This window comes from Pseudorca crassidens, chromosome 17, assembly GCF_039906515.1.
Source record: "Pseudorca crassidens isolate mPseCra1 chromosome 17, mPseCra1.hap1, whole genome shotgun sequence".
In the NCBI taxonomy this organism is placed as follows: Eukaryota; Metazoa; Chordata; class Mammalia; order Artiodactyla; family Delphinidae; genus Pseudorca; species Pseudorca crassidens.
The window spans coordinates 73,076,109-73,097,180 of record NC_090312.1 but is presented as its reverse complement, the minus strand read 5'-3'; the positions used below and the strand labels follow the sequence as shown (position 1 = coordinate 73,097,180).

General features: G+C 37.1%; 2 protein-coding genes across 2 annotated transcripts in view; one reads left to right on the top strand and one right to left on the bottom strand.

Annotated features, from left to right (window-relative positions):
- CSPP1 (centrosome and spindle pole associated protein 1) overlaps window positions 1-21,072 on the top strand; it is a 195,164-nt gene that overhangs the window by 9,196 nt on the left and 164,896 nt on the right. The gene's annotated exons all lie outside the window — the stretch shown is intronic.
- The window catches only part of PPP1R42 (protein phosphatase 1 regulatory subunit 42), a 37,546-nt gene that overhangs the window by 8,015 nt on the left and 8,459 nt on the right, over window positions 1-21,072 (bottom strand). Inside the window, exons 5-6 of the mRNA XM_067712151.1 lie at window positions 7,560-7,677; window positions 5,557-5,688 (exon numbers count right to left, since the gene is read on the bottom strand). Of these exons, the coding sequence (XP_067568252.1) occupies window positions 5,557-5,688; window positions 7,560-7,677 (250 nt within the window). The remainder of the gene's footprint in view (window positions 1-5,556; window positions 5,689-7,559; window positions 7,678-21,072) is intronic.

The window sequence follows — 21,072 nt, the reverse complement described above, 5'->3', positions numbered from 1 at the left end:
TGGATGGGGTTGGCAAATATGTGTAGGTAGTGAGGAAGAAGGACATCTATAGATGGCCAAGAGAGGATAACTGAGTACTCCTGAGGAAAACTCACATAATTTCTATTACAGCTAGTCAGCTTTCAATTTCAGTTTAATTTTAATTTAATTGACCTTACAGTCTATTTTTCAATATAGTAAATCATATAATCTATTTGAATACTTTTTTTTAGCCATACGCGGGCCTCTCACTGTTGTGGCCTCTCCCGTTGCGGAGCACAGGCTCCGGACGCGCAGGCTCAGCGGCCATGGCTCACAGGCCTAGCCACTCCGCGGCATGTGGGATCTTCCCAGACCGGGGCACGAACCCGTATCCCCTGCATCGGCAGGCGGACTCTCAACCACTGCGCCACCAGGGAAGCCCCTATTTGAATACTTTTAAAATTTCAAAGTTCTTTCATAATATAGTCTCATTTTTCTCCCTAGTTCCTTTTTTGTTTATAAAAATTATATGTTTACATATCACATATTTACACATTTGCAGATTTTTCTAAATTCCCACTAAACTGAAGTGAATTTCTACGTAGAGCAGACATTATTATCGTTGGGTCCAAGCATGATTCAGCCAGTCATCAGTAGAGTGGTCACTAGAAGCCAAAGCTGTTTGATGAAGTCAGATAACTGATTAATCACTGTCTCCCTGCTATCTTTGTGACCTTAGACAAGTTATTTCATCTTTCTAAAACTCAGCTTTCTCAGCTGCAAAATGGATATAATAATTATCTTTTCCACAAGTTAAAATGATTAAAGCAGTAGTGCGCATAAATATCTGAAATGTTTGGCACAATAAATATTAGCTCTCTTTTCTTCCCTTGCCCCCTCTTCTTGGCTTCCTAGACTGGAGTGCTTTCCATTTTAAATTATTAATGATTATCATGATAGCAACTACAACAAGGTATGAAATGATGCTTCTGTACTATATAACATTCTGTATGGCTTTTAAAAAAAATTGTGGTAGAAACACTTAACATGAAATCTACCCTGTTTATTTTTTAAGTGTACAATAAATACATTATTGTTGACTCTAGGTGCAACTTTGTACAGCAGACCTCTAGAGTTTATTCATCTTGCTTGACTGAAACTTTATGCCTGTTGATTAGTAACTCCCCATTTCTCCCACCACCGGTAGCCCTGGGCAGCCACCATTCCACTCTTTGATTCTATGAATTAGACTATTTTAGATACCTCATATATGTGGAATTATGCAATATTTGTCCTTCTGTGACTGGCTTATTTCATTCAGCATAATGTCCTCAAGGTTCATCCACATTGTTTCATATTACAGAATTTCCCTTTTTTAAGGCTGAATAGTATTCCATTGTTTGTATATACCTTATTTTCTTTATCCACTCATCTGTCAGTGGACATTTAGGTTTCTACATCTTGGTTATTGTGAATAGTACTGCAGTGAACATAGGAGGGTTAACGTGTCTTCAAGATCCTGATTTCAGTTCTTTTGGATAAACAGTCAGAAGTGGGATTGCTGGATCATACGGTTATTCTATTTTAAAATACTGAGGCACTGCCATACTGTTTTTCACATTGGTTGCACCATTTTGCATTCCCACCGACAGTGTGCAAGGGTTCCAATTTTATCCATGTCCTCACCAACATTTTTTTTTTTGTCATTTGATAATAGCCATCCTGACAGGTATAAGGAAGTATCTCATTGTGTTTTTTTTTTAAATATTTATTTATTTATTTGGCTTTGCTGCGTCTTAGTTGCGGCATGCAGGATCTTTGATCTTCGTTGTGGCGTGCAGGATTTTTAGTTGCGGCATGCAGGATGTTTTTTTTAGTTGCAGCATGTGAACTCTTAGTTGTGGCACGTGGGATCTAGTTCCCTGACCAGGGATTGAACCCAGGCCCCCTGCATTGGGAGTACAGAGTCTTAGCCACTGGACCACCAGGGAAGTCCCATCATTGTGTTTTTGATTTGACTTTCCCTGTTGATTAGTGACATTGAGCATTTAAAAAATATACCTGTTGGCCATTTGTAGGTCTTCTTTGGAGATATGTCTATTGGAAATGCTGTTGGGAAAATGGCGCCAATTAACTTGCTTGACAAAGTGTTGCCACAAACCTTCAATTTGTATAAAATGCATTATCTGTGAAGCGCAATAAAGTAAAGCACAATAAAACAAGGTGTGCCTGAAATCACTTTATTTATTTATTGAAATATAGTTGATGTACAATATCTTGCTAGCTTCAGGAGTACCATGTAGTAATTTGACATTTGTATCATTGTGAAATGATGACCACCATAAGCCTAGTAACCATATGTCCTTGTGCAAAGTTATTATAATATTGTTGACCATATTCTTTGTGTTGTATATTACGTCCCTGTGGCTTATTCATTTTATAACTGGAGGTTTACCTCTTAATCCCCTTCACCTTTTTCATCCCGCTTCCCCGGCAACCACTGCTTCTCTGTTTCTATGAGTCTGTTTTTGTTTTGTTTTCTTTGTTTCGTTTTTTCAATTCCACATATAAGTGAGATCATTCAGTGTTGGTCTTTCTCTTTCTGACTTATTTTACTTAGCATAATACCCTCTATATCCATCCATGTTGTCACAAATGGTAAGATTTTATTTTTATTTTTAATGGCTGAGTAATATTCCATTGTATATATCACAAATCTTCTCTATCCGTTCCTCTATTGAAGGATACTTAGGTTGCTTCCATATCTTGGTTATTGTAAATAATGCTGCAGTGGACATTGGTGTGTGTATATCTTTTTGAATTAATGTTTTTGTTTCCTTTGGGTAGATACCCAGAAGTGAAATTGCTAGATCATATGACAGTTCTATTTTTAATTTTTTGAGGAACTTCTGTACTGTTTACCATGATGGCTGCACCAATTTACAATTGCACCAGCAGTGCACCAGGGTTTCCTTTTCTCCACATCCTTGCCAACACTTGTTATTTGTTGTCTTTTTGATAATTGCCATTCTGATAGGTGTAAGGTGGTATCTCATTGTGGTTTTGATTTGCATTACCCTGATGATTAGTGATGTTGAGCATCTTTTCATGTGTCTCTTGACCATCTGTATGTCTTCTTTGGAAAAATGTCTATTCAGGTCCTCTGCCCATTTTTTAATTGGGTTATTTGTTTTTCTGATACTGAGCTGTATGAGTTCTTTGTGTATTTTGGATATTAACCCCTTATCAGTCCTATCATTTGCAATTTTCTTCTCCCATTCAGTAGGCTGTCTTTTCACTATGCTGGTAGTCTCCTTCGCTATGCAAAAGCTTTTGAGTTTGATGTAATCCCATTTGTTTGTTTTTGCTTTTGTTTCCCTTGCCTGAGGAGACAGATCCAAAAAAATATTGCTAAGACCAGTGTCAAAGAGCTCACTGCCTATGTTTTCTTCTAGGAGTTTTATGGTTTTAGCTCTTATGTTTAAGCCTTTAATCCATTTTGAGTTTATTTTTGTATATGGTGTGAGAAACTGGTCCAGTTTGATTCTTTTGCATGTAGCTGTCTAGTCTTCCTCACACCATTTAATGAAGAGGTTGTCTTTTCCCCATTGCATATTCTTGCCTCCTTTGTTGTAGATTAATTGGCTATATAGGCGTTGGTTTATTTCTGGTCTCTCTATTCTGTTCCATTGATCTGTCTATTTTTGTGCCAGTACCATACTGTTTTGGTTACTGTAGCTTTGTAGTATACAGTAGTATACCCTTGAATGACACAGGTTTGAACTCCTCAAGTCCACTTTTATGTGGAGTTTTTTCTATAGTATATACTACAGTATTACACGATCTGAGGTTGGTTGAATCCTTGGATGCGGAACGAAGGATATGGAGGGCTGACTGTAAAGTTACATGCAGATTTTTGACTTTGGGGAGGGTCGGCACCCCTAACCTCCTCACTATTCAAGGGTCAACTGTAGTTTGAAATCAGGGAGTGTGATCCCTTTGGCTTTGTTCTTTCTCAACATTGCTTTGGTGGTACTTTGGCATCTTTGGGGTAATACTGAAAATATGCAAGTCCTTATCCTGAGTCTAGTTTTGCTCTTCACAGCCAGCCAGGTATAAGCAGAGGAGGAGAAATGCCTCCTGTCCATTTTATAGGTTTTAGATGTTGAGAAGTTCATATTGCCAATACAATATCATCACTCATGTGAATATTGTCAGCTTAAAAAGTCCAATTCTTTGAAATAATGTTAACAATTCATATTCAGGGGATACAATATGGCAAAATCATCAGAGCTTTCCATCTCTGCTTCTCTTCACCTCAACCTCCTAGTCCTAGAGTGATAGAGCTCCTAGGATATGCTATCTATGCATAAAGCCTCACTACACTGTTTTGGTTTCCGTTTCCCTGTTCCCCTGGTCTCACCTCTTTCTGTGTCTCCATCCCCTGTTAGCTGTGGAATTAGAAGACCATTAGCGTTCAAACACTGTCACGGAACAGAGCAAGGGCCTCATTTCAGCCTTGTGGACTATAGAATCTGTGAAGAGTGAATTCTAGGATACTCCCCAGTATGCTAAAGATGATTGTTACACATCATACTTAGCTACATTTAGTTTCATTAGTTAGGCAGGGGAGGTTGGTGTGTCCTTGTAACACAACCTTAGACATATTATAATCAAAATATTCAAATGTTGGGGTGTGTACTTAAGAAAGAGGACAGGCCACAGAGTATACGGAACATATGTGGTTGTGATACATTTTTATTTTTTATCCTGATGAAAAATGTGATTTTTGCACTTTTGCTAAACAAATATACTTGTGAATTGTTTCACAAGTTACATAGCTGATTGTTGTTTCACCATTTATATAACTAGTGTCATGCACTTTTGCCAGATATAAAATTATACACTTTTCCCCACCCTCATGGCTCTCTGTTTATATAGCTGACATAGTTATACTCAATATGAACTAAACATAGCTTTTTTCATATATGATAACTACCATTTTCATATATAAACATTATAGGAAAAATTTCCTAGGAATTGTAAACAAGTTAAAAAAAGCCCATAAAAAATCTAAACAAACCCCCATTATTTTTTTGTTTGTTTATATATTTATATTTTATTTATTGAATCAGTGATAAATAATAATAGCTACAACTGTGATCCAAAAATCTAACAAACTAGAATTAACGTTGGGTACATTTCACCATATTTGTTCCATTTGCTTTACCTTAAATAGAAATAATTTATATAAAAATTTATCTACTTTTAAATAAACACACTCTTTTTCTTATTTTTTCAGTGCTAGTTCATAACAACATTGTTTTTAAGACTTTTTGCTAATGCAAAGCTTAATTTTTAATTTTGTAACAAGGATTCTAATATTAATGTGAACACAAAATCTTAAAACACACAATTTCAGAATTCAAAAATTACAAATATTCTCCATTCCATTCTATAGTTATGTGCCTTGGAGCACTTATACACACATGCATGTACCCACAAATCCCCCTTATTTCTGGTATTTTTTTTTGTTGAGTAGAATATTCTCTTTGCTAGTAGAAGTGATTAACTAATGAATGACAGTCTACTTACTTATGTGTGAGTTACTTATATCCTCGTTCTTACTGTTCCTTTTTTTGCTGATTTTCTTGGCATCTTTGGATGCTTTCCAATTCATTAGGAATTGTCTTTCCATATTTTTAATTTCTTTTCCATCAAGGAATTCTAGAGAAAATATATATGTTAAAAAATGTAGTATATAAATGCTATAAATGTTATGTATCAATACAGCATGAACATTATAAATACAATATATAAATATTATGTATACACATACAATATATATACCTCTGGTTTAGGACACATGAACAGCTACACGATAGGCTGAAATAAATTTATTTTTAAAATACCTTATTTACACAGCTTCTGTTTTTGTTGAGCTTTTATTTTAATTATTTTTTCTGATTTCAAAAAGAATATGTGCATATTATAAACAACTGAAACATGATGGAAAAAACATAAAAAGGCTCTGTAATTGCTATCCATATCTCTCCTTCCCATCACTAGCAAAGGTAATCATTATAAACAATTTGATGTATGGTCACCCTTCTTGGATCATAAAGTATTTTAAAAAACAAAAACGTCATATTCAACAAAAATTAAATATTATCTATTCATTTAAATAATTCTATGATTATTCATAGGAAAAAGTAAAATATATTTTATGTTAATTTCATTAAGAAGTTTTATATATGTAACATGGTATTTTAAAAATACATACATTAATAATGCTTATTATATCCTAAGATATAGGATATAATAGGAATAATCGCATAACTGGCCTCTTCGTTCTATGAAGTGAGATTTCAGTTATCTTTACATTTTGTTTCTTTAAAAAGTTTTGAAAATTGAGCATATTAAATAAGTTTGTGTGTTGTAAGATTTGGAAAATTCAAAGAAATGGAGAAAACAAAACATTGCCTGTATTCCACAACCAGAAATAATCACTGACAACCACGGATAACACTTTAGTATATTTCTTAGCATTGTTTTGTTTTCTAGGTGTGTATTGTGTGTATATGTGTGTATTATATAAAAATGGAATTCTCTATTTATACAGTATCACATTTTACTTTTTAATATTGTATTGTGAGCATTTTACCACGTCTTTCTTTAAACACAATTTTTAATGACTGATAGTGTTCCAAGTACAAATATACGAGTAATTTACCTTTAAAAATATACATGACTGTTATTCCTGTGTATTCTCTGTTTCCTACTCTTGGCTGGTGGGGTAGAGGGTAGGTAAGGTGTGACTCTCACATGTGTTTTGAAAAATCGTCTTGGATGTTTCTGATATACCTTCTGTCATCCCCTCTTTCTCCCAAGAGAACCACTGTATTAGCATTATGATTAACCAAGTTTACTATAGCTATGAGCTTTGAAATGGTTTTGCCATACGTTAGTTTTTATACTCAAGTACAGCATGTCATAGAAACACTCTCACAAATCTCCTCTGTGAGAGGGCAGTGATTATCTCTCTGATACTGTATAACTTGGTACCTATTGAAGAGCATTGGTCCATTTCCCCTTATATAGTGCGGATTCAGGAATGTTATTATTTGTACGGATCTCATAAAGGGACTCCCCACCTTCTCCCCTTTCAAATGAAAGGAACTCCTGTATGTTCTTAAGGTGCCATTTGGCAAGTGTCAAGCAATGAAAACCTTGATCAATTTTATCTACGGAACCAAGAGTCTCCGGATCTTCAGAGCATTTGTGCCAGTGAAAATTTGGCAAATGGCCAGCAAGTTCTACACATTTATGACTAACCATTTTTGTTGGTAACAGCCACATTTTCTTTTTAAAGAAAGAGTGTCTGATGTCTTAATTATTTCTGAACAGCAGATCTTTTTCATGTTTTATTTCTCAATTTTAACTTTTGCTTTTATTAAAATATCAAATTTAAAGTTGACCATTTTTGTAGATCCAGATGTCATATTCATATTTCTGAAGGCTTGCTGATAAATTAACTAAAGAGTTAACCAGCTCTCTTTCTCTAAGAAAAATCATATTAATATAATATAAACATGTACCCAGTGATTTGGACACCAATATTAGTCTATCTCTGTATTTCAGTTTGAGACAAACAGGATTTCTGTTTAGATCCATTTTCCACAGCTTCGTCAACTTGTTCAGTAAACACTCCAAATCCTATCGTTAGAGAAGAAAAAAGCAAGACACAGGTATTTCATATTATCAATATTTCTTTCATGTCAGTTAACTGTTTTAAAAGGTAATTACTGTTTTCCATGGAGTTCTAGCTCAGTGCCAGGTACTTAGGTTACAATAAATGTTTATTTGATAAAATAGTCTATACTAATAATAGAGAGGACTAAAGATGAGGCAAAAAGTAGGGTCCTGAGTTGGGGGCCACAGAACTCTACTGTCACACTCCCTTAAATGGACCCAACCTGAAGCTCAGAAACCACTTTGCCTCTGGCTATCCATGCTACAGAAGATGCCCTGTTCTTAGTGGAGCTTATGGAAGTTTACAGATTAAGGCCATTATGGAGTAGTAAGTAAGCAGTCCATTGACATTACAAGCAATATTTATTGTTGCTTTTTCTTTTTAAAAAATCTGTTAAAAAAATATCAAAGGGGAAAATAGGAGGGAAAAAAAAAAAACTTGTGTGCTTATCACCCAAAGATCACTTTTAATATGTTATGTATCCTTCTAGTTTTCTTTTTGAGCATAGGGATTTCCTTTTTAATTGTCATCATACTGTAGGTACAGTTTTGTTTTATGTACATCATAAACATTTGCATGTTTTAATAGCTCATAAGAAAATCAGCTTATTGATATTTAAAGGAATAATTAAGTTATTCCATGGTTGAAAATCCAAATAAATGTGAGAAAAACAGATTGATCGCCTTTAAGAACCAGCTGTCTCAGTTTGCCCTCTTCACCTCCTCTCTCTCCCTATTTGAATTTTTTTTCAATCCAATATCTCTGTCTCCAATGCCTTGTTTTTCTCTCATTCCTTTTCTTGCTTTCTCCCCTTCCTCATTTATTATGTATATATTTTACTTTATCTACTATTTTTTTAAAAATTAATTAATTTATTTATTTTTGGCTGCGTTGGGTCTTTGTTGGTGTGCGCGGGCTTTCTCTAGTTGCGGCGAGCAGGGGCTGCTCTTCGTTGCGGTGCGCGGGCTTCTCATTGCAGTGGCTTCTCTTATTGCAGAGCACAGGGTCTAGGCATGTGGACTTGTAGTTGTGGCATGTGGGCTCAGTAGTTGTGGCTCGCAGGCTCTACATCGCAGGCTCAGTAGTTGTGGCACATGGGCTTTGTTGCTCCACGGCATGTGGGATCCTCCTGGACCAGGGCTCGAACCCGTGTCCCCTGCATTGGCAGGCGATTCTTAACCACTGCGCCAGAAGGGAAGTCCCTTAGCTACTATTTAATGGAAGTGAAATATACTTTATACTTTATTTCTTATATCAATATATGCCCCAAACTTAATCTGTAAAGAATTACTCAAAACAAGTAATGGAAAAACTTTTTCTACTCTATAGCCCATGATTGATTTGTAAAAATTCAGTGGCCACAGGCAGAAAAATAAGAAAAGGAAAAATACCTTCAGTAGGGCAAAAACATTACTTTAAAGCAAATGTTTTGCTAATATTAATAATAAATACTGATAATAACTAATTCTGTGGAGAGCTTTCTGGTTGTCAGAGCACTGCCGTATATGTGATGTTGTACACATCCAGGAGGATTGCATTTCTTTAGAATATGGGTATGAGGATTTCAAAGTTAGTAAAAGTTCCAGAGGATAGCAGCAGACAAACACCTATGATTCTTTTATCTGTTTTCCTCAAGCCAAGACCAAACTTATCATAGGGTATAAGGGAAAATTGGGAAATAAAAGTTATGGATTAATTCATACATATTCTTAATTGCAAAGCTGAAAGTAATTGATAATGCATTGCCTGGTATTTTTATTCCCCATAGCATTTCCTCACCTGCAAAGCTTGATACCATTCAGCTTTGTATATCCATTTAATTTAACTATTTATACCTTCCATCTTATTCTTTGCTTGATCCATGTTTACTGTTGCTTAGATATTTCATTTTTCCACTTTTGGAAATTTTTCTTATGATAAGACTGCATTTACTCTTTAGGTTTTAGAAAAATTTTTTTTCTTACTATGAAGCTTTGACAGCAGTTCCCTTCTATATATTAAAAATCCTTCCCAAACTTTCATATCCAGGAGGTAACAAATATGGAACATCCAGATATGTGCCTGCATCTACATGAAGAAATGCTGTCTTTTGGGGAATAATTAGAAGAACAGCCAGATGTCCAGAACCCACTGCAGAGCACTTTAATCTTGCTGAGACCAATGTCTTCGTATATAAAATGGTGGCTCGAGTTCTGCCTACTTCATTATTCATCAGATATTTATTGAGTCAAGGGCTAAGTTCTGTGCTAGACTCTAATGTATTCAAATAAATAATTTATGTGAAAAATATAAGGACTTGTTTTAAAAATATACAGGCAACCCTAAACTTTCTGACATTGCTTCTTACTATTTGACCTTAGGCAAGTCTGTATCCTCATTTATAAAGTAAGGATAATTAGGGTTAGTTGTTGTGGGATATAAAGTGCGTGGAACAAAGCAGGTAAAGAATATATGTGTTAATTCTCTTCCTCTTTGCCTGCTCTGCCACTCCTCAGTTAACTCCCTTTCTCTTAATTTTGGTCAGCAGAGAGCAAAAATTGTTGTAAGGGAGAATAAGCTTCTGATCCACTGACAAGTAATTGACTTCGTAAAAGAAAGCTCTCTTCAGAAGTTGTAACTTCATCCTTCAGTCCTGGGCCCTGGATTATGCCCTCTTCACAGCATTTGTTCCACAGCTTTTGATACAGCCATACTTACTTTATGTGAGAGTTTCACTGTATTTCTCTTGGTTTAAAAAACTCTAAGGATGGAATTGTGCATTGCATCTTTGTACATCGTTGAATATGATGCCCATCATCCAAAAGTTAATAATAGCAGTAAGAGAACTTTAAATTTATATAGATAAAAAGAATTCTGTAGATTTTTGTTAATTGTTCCTCACTTGATAAATTATCCTCAACATACTCCTTCCAGTGTATGTTTATTTAAGACTAAACTAATCCTGTGCTGCAATATGATTACTCTTTGGATACGCTCTGGTTGTTCATTGCCTTCCTGTCTTTAATAAAATGCTTTCCCTTTCCTGACCTTCAATAAGTTACTAAAGGGAGCAGACACTTTTCTGGACAGTCTCTGTATGATAAATGATCATGTCACGCTATCACTTAGAGGAGTGCTGCAAAATACTAAAGAGCCAATTCTATTTCCCATGCAGGGTTGGTGCCTCAGCTCCGGTATAGGAGCCTGCTGCACTGGCAGTGCTCTCTCTACAATTAATGATGGCTGCTGATGAACCTGTATTGGACCAGAGTGCTCCAATCTTTATTGGAAACGTCTAGCCCAACTGTCCTAACTAAATCTAAAGACAGCCATTTGTCATCCCCCTGACTGCCTGTCATCATCTGCCTGGGAAAATCTATAATTTTTGGCTTGTTCCTGACTAAACTGTGGAGTGAATAAATTTATCTTTGGGTTACTCTGCTTGTCAGGATCAATATTGAGCAGAGGTTGAATAAATTAGAAACTGGAAAAACATGACAGGCCGTAGTGGTTTGTTCATTTGTGTCTTATAAATCAAATATTTAGTTTATTTAAGAGGCAAGCACGTCAAATTTTTGATTTCCACCATTCATTCTAAGATGCTTTACCTCATGATAAATGGTCATCAGAAAACCAATGAAGTAAATCACTGATATATCTGACTGTGAGATGAACTTTTCAGATCATTTTATTGATTTAGCAAACTTTGCAGAAATAAAAACTATAGGTAAAGATTAAAATTTTTTTCTTTCAAGTTTTTATACATTTTTGCAACCATGATATTTGACCTAATAGTGTCAGCAAAATATATAATGTTGGCCCTAGAAAAGTTCATGGCTCATCAAGCTACTTGTAGAACTCCAAGTTTTATTATAGTTATTAAAGAATTTAATATTTTAATACATTGCTGCATGCTTATTTAAAGGAGTTACAGAAAAAAAAGGAAAGAAATGTTAATCAAAAATAAATATCATTGAAACTAGAGCCGTAGAGTTAAAGAAGGGAGTTTCTAAAGTATGGAGTATTTGACTTACAACCTTTTTTTCTCCTCCTCAGTGATTGGTTTTGCCACCAGTTTTATTGGGGAGAACTGAGTCATCAAGCACAGAGTTTTCTCAGTTATCTGCCTTTGGTCTCACACTTCCTCTTCCATTCTTCTTTCCGATTTTTATTAACAAAGGAAAAGTCCCACCTCTTTTCCCAAACTAATCAGTTCTCTCTATCCCTTCCCCTCTCCACAGGCCTCCTCCTCTTGGGATCATCTTTCTCTTGCATTTCCATTTCCAGTCTATCCCTCACCTCTGACTTTTATCCTCTTACATACCATCACTACACTTCTTGAGTCCAGACCAGTTCTTCTCAAACTTTTATGTCCTTACAAATCACCTAGAGATCTTGTTTAAATGCAGGTTTTGATATATTAGGTCTGGGGCAGAAGCTGAGACTCTGCATTTCTGATGCTGATGCTGCTGGTTCTAGGACCACATTTGGAGTTATGAGTCTAGGTCGCTGCCTCTGCTTCCTCAGTCACTGGGCACTCCTGCAGCCTGGTGCTTTTGGTCAGGCACTGCTAACATTATCATTGAGCTACACATTGACAATTTCGGACTCTTTTTTTTTTGGCCGCACCGCACTGCATGTGGGATCTTAGTTCCTTGACCAGATATCGACCCAGCACCCCCTGCTTTGGGAGTGTGGAGTTTTAACCACTGGAGCACCAGGGAACTCCCCGGACTTTCTTAGTCTCATTCTTTGGAGCAACTTACCCTATTGACCGCACCCTTTATGACTTTTCTTGCAGGCTCCCTGGATCCTGCATGAATCTTTGACCCACAAATAACAAACCTCTGGCCCTAGAAATCCCCAGTATATAAACAGGCTGCTTCCTAAAAGTTGCTTTTGAGAATGGAGAACACATCTTGTTAAAAAAAACAGTGCTATGCCTGGTGGACTGTTGCCTGAATCAGCCCATAAAAATATTTAGTCAAGAAAAAGCCCAAAGAATATCTGTGCAGTGATAGTGCAATAAAACCTCCCTGTAATTTACCACCATGTTTCCCCAGCAGTGGAGCACCCTCTGGGGACAGAAGTAGGTGTCCCTGCAGCAGACCATCAGGGATCAGTTCTCTTGCATCCTTTTCTATAATCTACACTTATTCCTTTCAAACAGTGTTTTTCTTCCATGGACCACAGAAGAATGTAAAGTCATGGTTAGAAAAACTTTTTTCTCCTGTAACCCACCACCTTCTCCATTTATAAGCAGACCCTTTACAGAAAAAGGATGGCCAGATTGATGGAAATAGTAAAACATCTATTACACCAAGGAAGGAAGGGTCATCTGTATGTGAGAGGAAGAACCAGATTTTGTGGGAAGCCACATTGAGCACTTTATCGTACACTGTCTCCTCCCCTATCTAGGCAATCTCATCCATGATGACAGTTTCAGTGGGGACTTAACCAATATGCTGAAGACTCCCACATTCTTCTGTCCACTGAGCTCTGGCGTCATATAACCAATTGTCTTACTGATATTTTCTCTAGAACAGTTCAAAGACACCTCAGATTCTATGTGACCAAAACTCATGATCTCTCTCTCGCCTAAACCTGACTCTTGAGTTCCCTATTTTCCATTGTTCAAGGCAAAGCTATGGAACCATTCTTGACCTCTCCCTCTTCCACACTCCCTATATCCAACTCACCATCAAGTCTTGTCCACTTTACTTCCTAAACAGATTTCCAGTCTGTCGGCTCACTTCATTTTTACCTGTTCAAGTTTCCACCATCTCTCACTTCCTAACCAGCCTGGCCTCTTTCAGTCTATTCTCCACACTGTATCCACACTGATCTTTTTAAAATGCTAATCTATAATTACATCACCCCTGGCTTAAACACCTTCAGTGGCTCCCTACTGTTCTTGGATAAAGACAAAACTCTATCATGGCCTATGCAGCTCATCTGCCCACCAGCCTCTATTTGCGCTATGCTCCATCTTTACTGTCTCTGCTTCTCTTTCCTCATCTTTGTCATACTCTTACCTGCCCCAGGGCCTTTGCACATGTTATTCTCTTTACCTGGTAAGCCCTTCTGTTCTCTCAGAGGTCAGCTCAGCAATACCTTCCTAAGGGAAGCCTTCACTGGGCTCCCTAAGGCAAATCCCCCAGTTACAGGCTTTCAGAGCAACATACTTCTCCTTTGTTTCACTTGCCACGGATGCAATTTTACTTTTGTTTTGGGGTAATTACGTGCTTAACGTTTCTCTTCCTCTCAATGCCGAGAGCTCTTTGAGTCCATGGACTGTATCTGTTTTTTGTTGTTGTTGTTGTTGCGGTACGCGGGCCTCTCACTGTTGTGGCCTCTCCCGTTGCGGATCACAGGCTCCGGACGCGCAGGCTCAGCGGCCATGGCTCACGGGCCCAGCCACCCCGCGGCATGTGGGATCTTCCCGGGCCGGTGCATGCACCCGTGTCCCCTGCATTGGCAGGTGGACTCTCAACCACTGTGCCACCAGGGAAGCCCTGTATCTGCTTTTTGCTCACTATTGTCTCCCCCATTGTCTAGGAAGTGCTGCCACGTGGTAGGTGTTTTGAATGAATGAAGAAGAAATAATGAATGCATATATGATTGAATGGTTTAGAAGCAGGATAAGAATTTTAAACAAGAAATTATATGGAACTGTTTTGAAAAATTTGCTGGTTAGAGGTGCTGCAGACATAGAGAAAGAGAGGAAAGACAGGATTTATCTTCTATTTTTTTCCTCTACTCCTCTGCCATTCTCACCTTCTCCTTCCCCACCCCAAGTCTCTGCCCTGGACTTTGGACTAGGGAATAGGAGAGATGATGGCAGGGTTAGAGGATCTTGGGGGAAGGAGTCCTTGGCAGCTGTGAGTCTGTAGAAGTGAGAGGGAAGGGAATGAAATCCCAAACAGCAGGAAGGACAGAAGCCACTTGGCCCAGCTTCTTCCAGGTCCTTATGCAACCATCCTAAGTGATCATTATTTTTTTCATTTTTTTCTTTTTTCATGTATTTTCTGTAGATGCATATGAGGAACCTACAATGGCTATTTAAAGGCAGCTGGTCTAAGTGCTAAAAACCTTTGGTAATTATAGTGGTTTTGTTAGAATTCTCTAATGACGTCCACTTCTTTTTCCCCATGGCACAAAGCTGTCTGTTGTTGAAGACTCTTAGTTAGGATGGATGTCAGCGACTTTATGTATGGCACATTGAGCTTTCTCTCCCATGGCACAGGGTTTGATGTCAGCAGCTTTTGGGCAACTTCAATCAATGAGTATAAAGAATGGAAAATTTAAATCCAAAAAATGGAGACACTGATCCCAGGAATAGATACAGAGAAATAAGTTAATATTCTGATGCTAACATTCATGTCCTTTGACTAAGCCTTCAGAGGATGATTTAAAATGGACCACAAAAGCACATTTCCGATGACTCCTAGGCAAGTCTATATTCAGGCCTCCAAGAAGCTGTGTCTAGGCATTTTTAATTGCTTGTGTCTTCTTGCTGGAAGTAAAAGAACTTCAGATTTCATCCTCACTCCCTGAATATCTTTTCTCTATGGGAGGGAAAAGCAACTTTTGGCTTATCCCAGCCTCTGGAACTTGCTAAATGGTTTGCATTCCTTCCCCAGATAGTTGAATATTTTAAATTGTTCTTGTATTCATTCATTTTATAAACATGTAGTAGGTGTGTACTATGTGCCAGGCACTGGGCTGAGCTCTAGGGAATCCTGAAATCAACAAAAATTCCTTGCTCTTAAAGGCTCTCAGTCTAATGGGGGATATGGTGATATACAATAACAATGATATTAACCATTTGTTCCTTACCAGCCATTCACTGTTTTTTAAATTATGTTCTTTTTTTTTTAATCAAAGCAATACAATCAACACAATTAAAGAATCAAATAAGACCATAGGGTTTATAACAAAAAGTAAAGAGTACCTTTGGGCTTAAAACAAAACCACATTCAACTTCTTCAGCTGTTTCTTTCTTTCTTTTTTTTAAAAAAACATACATTTTATTTATTTTTATTTATTTTTGGCTGCATCAGGTCTTAGCAGCAGCAGGCGGGATCTTCCTTGAGGCATGCGGGATCTTTCGTTGCGGCACGTGGGCTTCTCTGTAGTCATGGCGTGCGCTTTTTCTCTTCTCTAGTTGTGGCATGCAGGCTCCAGGGCGCGTGGGCTCTGTAGTTGTGGCGTGCGGGTTCCAGAGCCCTTGGGCTCTGTAGTTTGCGGCATGCAGGGTCGGGTCTCTAGTTAAGGTGCGCGAGCTCAGTAGTTGTGGTGGGCATGCTTAGTTGCCCCATCTTAGTTCCCCAACCAGGGATCGAACCCACGTTCCCTGCATTGCAAGGCGTATTCTTTACACTGGACCACCAGGGAAGTCCCACTTCAGCTATTTCTATGCACACTTACCTCCACATTGCTAAATAACAACTGCTGTTTATTGATTTTTAAATCTTAGGTATTTACTGAATTCCTACTATGGAAGATGATGATTTAGTTTTCATAAGTATTACTCCAATCCCTACGACTCTTCCCTTCCTCCATCCTGTCAACAGAGTCATACTTAAATTAATAAGATTAATATCCATTGACCATATTACTAAGATCACTTAAGTATTGTTCAGAGCTAAACCACATAATGCACTATGGTTGTTTCTTATTCTCCCTAGAGTTAAAAATTGGTTGGTTATTTATTTGCTTAGTTTTCTATGTATTTATCACCAATTCAGCCTGAGGCAGCCTGGGCTAGTAGATGTTTTCCTAGGACATTCCTTCACTTCAAATTCCCTTCAGATTCTTTCTGGGAATTTCCTTAACCTTTCTTCTGTTTCCTAGATCCCATGTCTTCCCTCTTCCTATTTTCCTCTCCTGTTTAGGTGGAACACATTTTCCAAGAGCTGCCTAAAAAACGTATGTGGGACATAAATTTTTTTGAAACCTTGCATTTTTTAAATGTTTCATACCTCCATAATTGCTTGAAAAATTGACTGAATATATAATTCTAGATAGAGAATATTTTTAACTCAAAAATTTGAAGACATTATTCTACTATCTTCCAGATTGAAAAGTCTGATGATTCTGATTCCATTTTGATTTCTGATTCTTTGCATTATGATCCTCTTTTCCTCTGTAGAAGCCTTTAGGAACTCTTTACTCCTGGTGTTCTAAAAACTTTTAAGGATAGACCTGGGTGTGAGTCAGTTTTCATCCACTGTGCTGGCATTTGGGGGACTGTTTCAATCTGGAAACTCATGTCCTTTGGTTCTGGAGAATTTTTCTAATATTAAAATTAACTATTGAATTATAATTTACATATAACAAAATACATTTATTTAAATGACCAAACCATGTACATCCATACAATGACCACCAATCAAGAAAGAACATTTTCGGGCTTCCCTGGTGGCACAGTGGTTAAGAATCCACCGGCCAATGCAGGGGACATGGGTTCGAGCCCTGGCCTGGGAAGATCCCACATGCCGTGGAGCAACTAAGCGCATGCACCACAACTACTGAGCCTGCGCTCTAGAGCCCATGAGCCACAACTACTGAGCCTGTGTGCCACAACTACTGAAGCCTGCGTGCCTAGAGCCCGTGCTCTGCAACAAGAGAAGCCATGACAATGAGAAGTCCACGCACTGCAACGAAGAGTAGCCCCCACTTGCCGCAACTAGAGAAAGCCCACGCACAGCAATGAAGACCCAACACAGCCCAAAATAAAAATAAATTAATTAATTAATTAAAAAAAAAAACATTTTCATCATCCCAAAAGATTCACTTATGGCCCTTTCCAGTCAGCCTCTTACCATTCCCATCAGGCAGCCATTGATCTGCTGTTACCATATACATTTGTTTTTACTTTTCAAGAGTTTCATATAAATGGGGTCATACTGCATGTACTCTTTTTTTTGTATGGCTTATTTCACTCAGTATAATCGGATTTTTATCCGTGTTGTTGTGTGCATCAGTAGTTTATTCTTTTTTATTGCTGAGTGATATCCCATTGTATGGAACACAGTTTGTTTCTCCATTCCCGTTTGAGGAAGATTTGGTTGTTTCCAAAATTACAAATAAAGTTACTATAAATATTTGCATACAGGTATTTGTGTGAACATAGGTTTTCATTTCACTTGGGTAAATACCTAAGAATGGGATTGCTGAGTCATATGGTAAGTGCATTTTTAACTCTATAAGAAACTGTTAAACTGTTTCCCAAAAAGGTTGTACCATTTTACATTTTCCTCAGCAATGAATGAGGGTTCCAGTTGCCCCACATCCTCATGCAAAATTGATGCTGCCAGTCTCTTTATTTTTAGCCATTCTAGTGGGTCTGTAGTGGTATCACATCTTTGTTTTAATTTGTATTTCCCTGATGAATAATGATACTGAGTATCTTTTTTTTGTTTATTGACCATTAGTATATGCTCTTTTGTAAGTTTTTGTTGAAATCTTTAGCCCATTTTTAATGTGTTGCTTGTCTTCTTACCATAGAGTTGTAAAAGTTTTTAAAAATATATTGGATATATATATATTTGGATAAATATATATACATTTGGATAAATATATATATATATTTGGATAAAAATTGTTTGTCAGGTACATGATAGCTAATATTTTCTCTCTGTGGTTCACTGTTTCATTAATAATGTCTTTCAAAAGGCAGATTTTAAATTTTGATGAAGTCCAGTTTATCAATTTTTTATAGGTTATGTTTTTTGTGTTCTTTTAAAGAACTCAAATGTATGTTTTTTTTCTAGAACTTTTATTTATTAGCAGTTAAATTTGGATATGTTATATTTTGAGTAAGTTTTTGTATATAGTATGAAGGGTGAAGGCTCACTATTTGGATGTCCAGTTGTTCCACCAGCATTTGTTGAAAAGATTATCCTTCCCTCATTGAATTATCTTAGAACCTCTGTAAAAAAAAAATCAGTTGAACATAGGTATAGATTTATTTATAAAGTCTTTAATTTGTTTCCTTGATCTCTGTATCCATCCTATGCCAATACCATACTGTCTTGATTATTATAATGTTAAAGTCATGAAATCAGGTAGTGTAAGTTCTCCAACATTAATTCTTTTTACCAATATTGTTTTGGTATTTTAGGTCCTTTGCATTATCATGTAAATTTTAGAATCAGTTTGTCAATTAAAAAAAAATCTGCTGGGATTTTGACTGGGATTATGTTGAATGTATACATTAATTTGGAAAGAATTAGCACCTTAATAATATAGAGTCTTCCAGTCCATGAAAATGTTATTTCTCTTCATTTATTTAGGTCTTCTTTAATTTCTCCCAGTATTTTATAGTTTTTATTCTATAGCTCTTGCATGTATTTTCGTAAATTTATTACTGAGTATTTAATCTTTCTTGACATAAATTGTAAATGGTATTTTTAAAAAATGTCATTTTCCAGTTGTTCACTGCTAGTATGTGAGAATTGTTTTTTTGCATATTGACCTTGTATCCTATGACATTACTAAATTTGTAAGTTCTAATAGCTTTTTGTAGATTTGTGATTTTAAATATATATCCTATCATGTAGTCAGCAGATAAAGATAGTTTTACTTCTTCCATTCCAAACTGAGTGTTGTTTCATTTTCTTGCCTATTGCGCTGGCTAAGCCTTCTACAGAGCACAGTAAACATCCTTGCTTTACTCCCTGTCTTGAGGGGGAAAGAATCCAGTCTTTAATCATCAAGTATGATATTCTTGTTGATTTTACATGAATGCCAATTATCAGGTTAAGTTCCCTTCTATTTATAATTTGTTGAACTTTTAAAAATGCATTTTGTGCATCTATTGAGATGATCATAGAATATTTCTCCTTTAATCTTTTTGGTGCATCACATTGATTTTTTAAAATATTTATTTATTTATTTGGTTGCACCAGGTCTTAGTTGAGGCAGGCGGGCTCCTTAGTTGCAGTATGTGGACTCCTTAGTTATGGCAGGTGGGCTCCCTAGTTGTGGCATGCAAACTCTTAGTTGCGGCATGCATGTGGGATCTAGTTCCCTGACCAGGGATCGAACCCAGGCTCACTGCATTGGGAGCATGAAGTCTTATCCACTGTGCCACCAGGGAAGTCCCCATCACGTTGATTTTTTGAATGTCAAACCAATCTTTGATTTCTGGGATAAATCTCACTTGGTCATTATGGATAATCTTTTTATATATTGCTGGACTTTTTTAAAACTTAATTTATTTTTGGCTGCGTTGGGTCTTTGTTGCTGCGCGTGGGCTTTCTCTAGTTGCGGCGAGTGGGGGCTCCTCTTCCTTGCGGTGTGCGGGCTTCTCATTGCAGTGACTTCTCTTGTTGCAGAGCACGGGCTCCTGGCACGCGGGCTTCAGTAGTTGTGGCAAGCAGGCTCAGTAGTTGTGGCTCGTGGGCTCAGTGGTTGTGGCTCGTGGACTCTAGAGCTCAGGCTCAGTAGTTGTGGTGCATGGGCTTAGTTGCTCCGCAGCATGTGGGATCTTCCCAGACCAGGGCTCGAACCTGTGTCCCCTGCATTGGCAGCTGGATTCTTCACCACTGCACCACCAGGGAAGTCCTATATTGCTGGATTTTATTTGATAATATTTTGGTAGGGACTTGTGAATCTATGTTCATGAGGGATATTGCTTTTATTTATTTTATTCATTGTAGTTTTCTTGCAATAGTGTTGGGGATAGGATGATGCTAGCGTGATAACAGGAGTTGAGAAGTATTCCCTGCTTATCTATTTTTCTGAAGTAGTTTTTGTAATTTTGATATAATTTCCTTTTTAAGTATATGATAGAATACAGCAATGGAGCCATCTGGGCTTGGAGTTTTCTTTGTGGCAATGTTTTTACTTATAAATATGATTTATTTAATATGATTTATTTAATAGACACAGAGCTGTGATTTTTGAACGACAGCCTCTCTGGTTCAACTTCTTAACAAATTAAACGTGTCCCCTCTAACTTTGTTTTTAAGGTGTTTTAGCCTTTTAATTTTCCCTTCTCTTGTCCTTTAGTTTATATACTGAAATTTCAGGTATGGGGAAGTATTTCATGAAAAGCCTGAAATTTCTCAATCCATAACATGGAAAGAAGTTTCTAACATGTATGTGGGGCTTTGGTTACAAGAAAAAACAATGCAAACACCTGTTAAATACTCTGTTCTGAAATATGCAGAAAGCACAGTTGACCAGACCTAATCTCACTATTGCCAGATTCAGTGCATTTCTATTAACCTCTTATCTGCCCTCATGTCAGCTACTCGACAGCATTCAAGTCAAGTGGCCATTCCCTCTTCCTTAAACCTCCTTTTTCTCTTGTCTTCTCCTACATCATTGACTCCTACTAGTGCCTTCTCATCTAAATGATCTCTAAA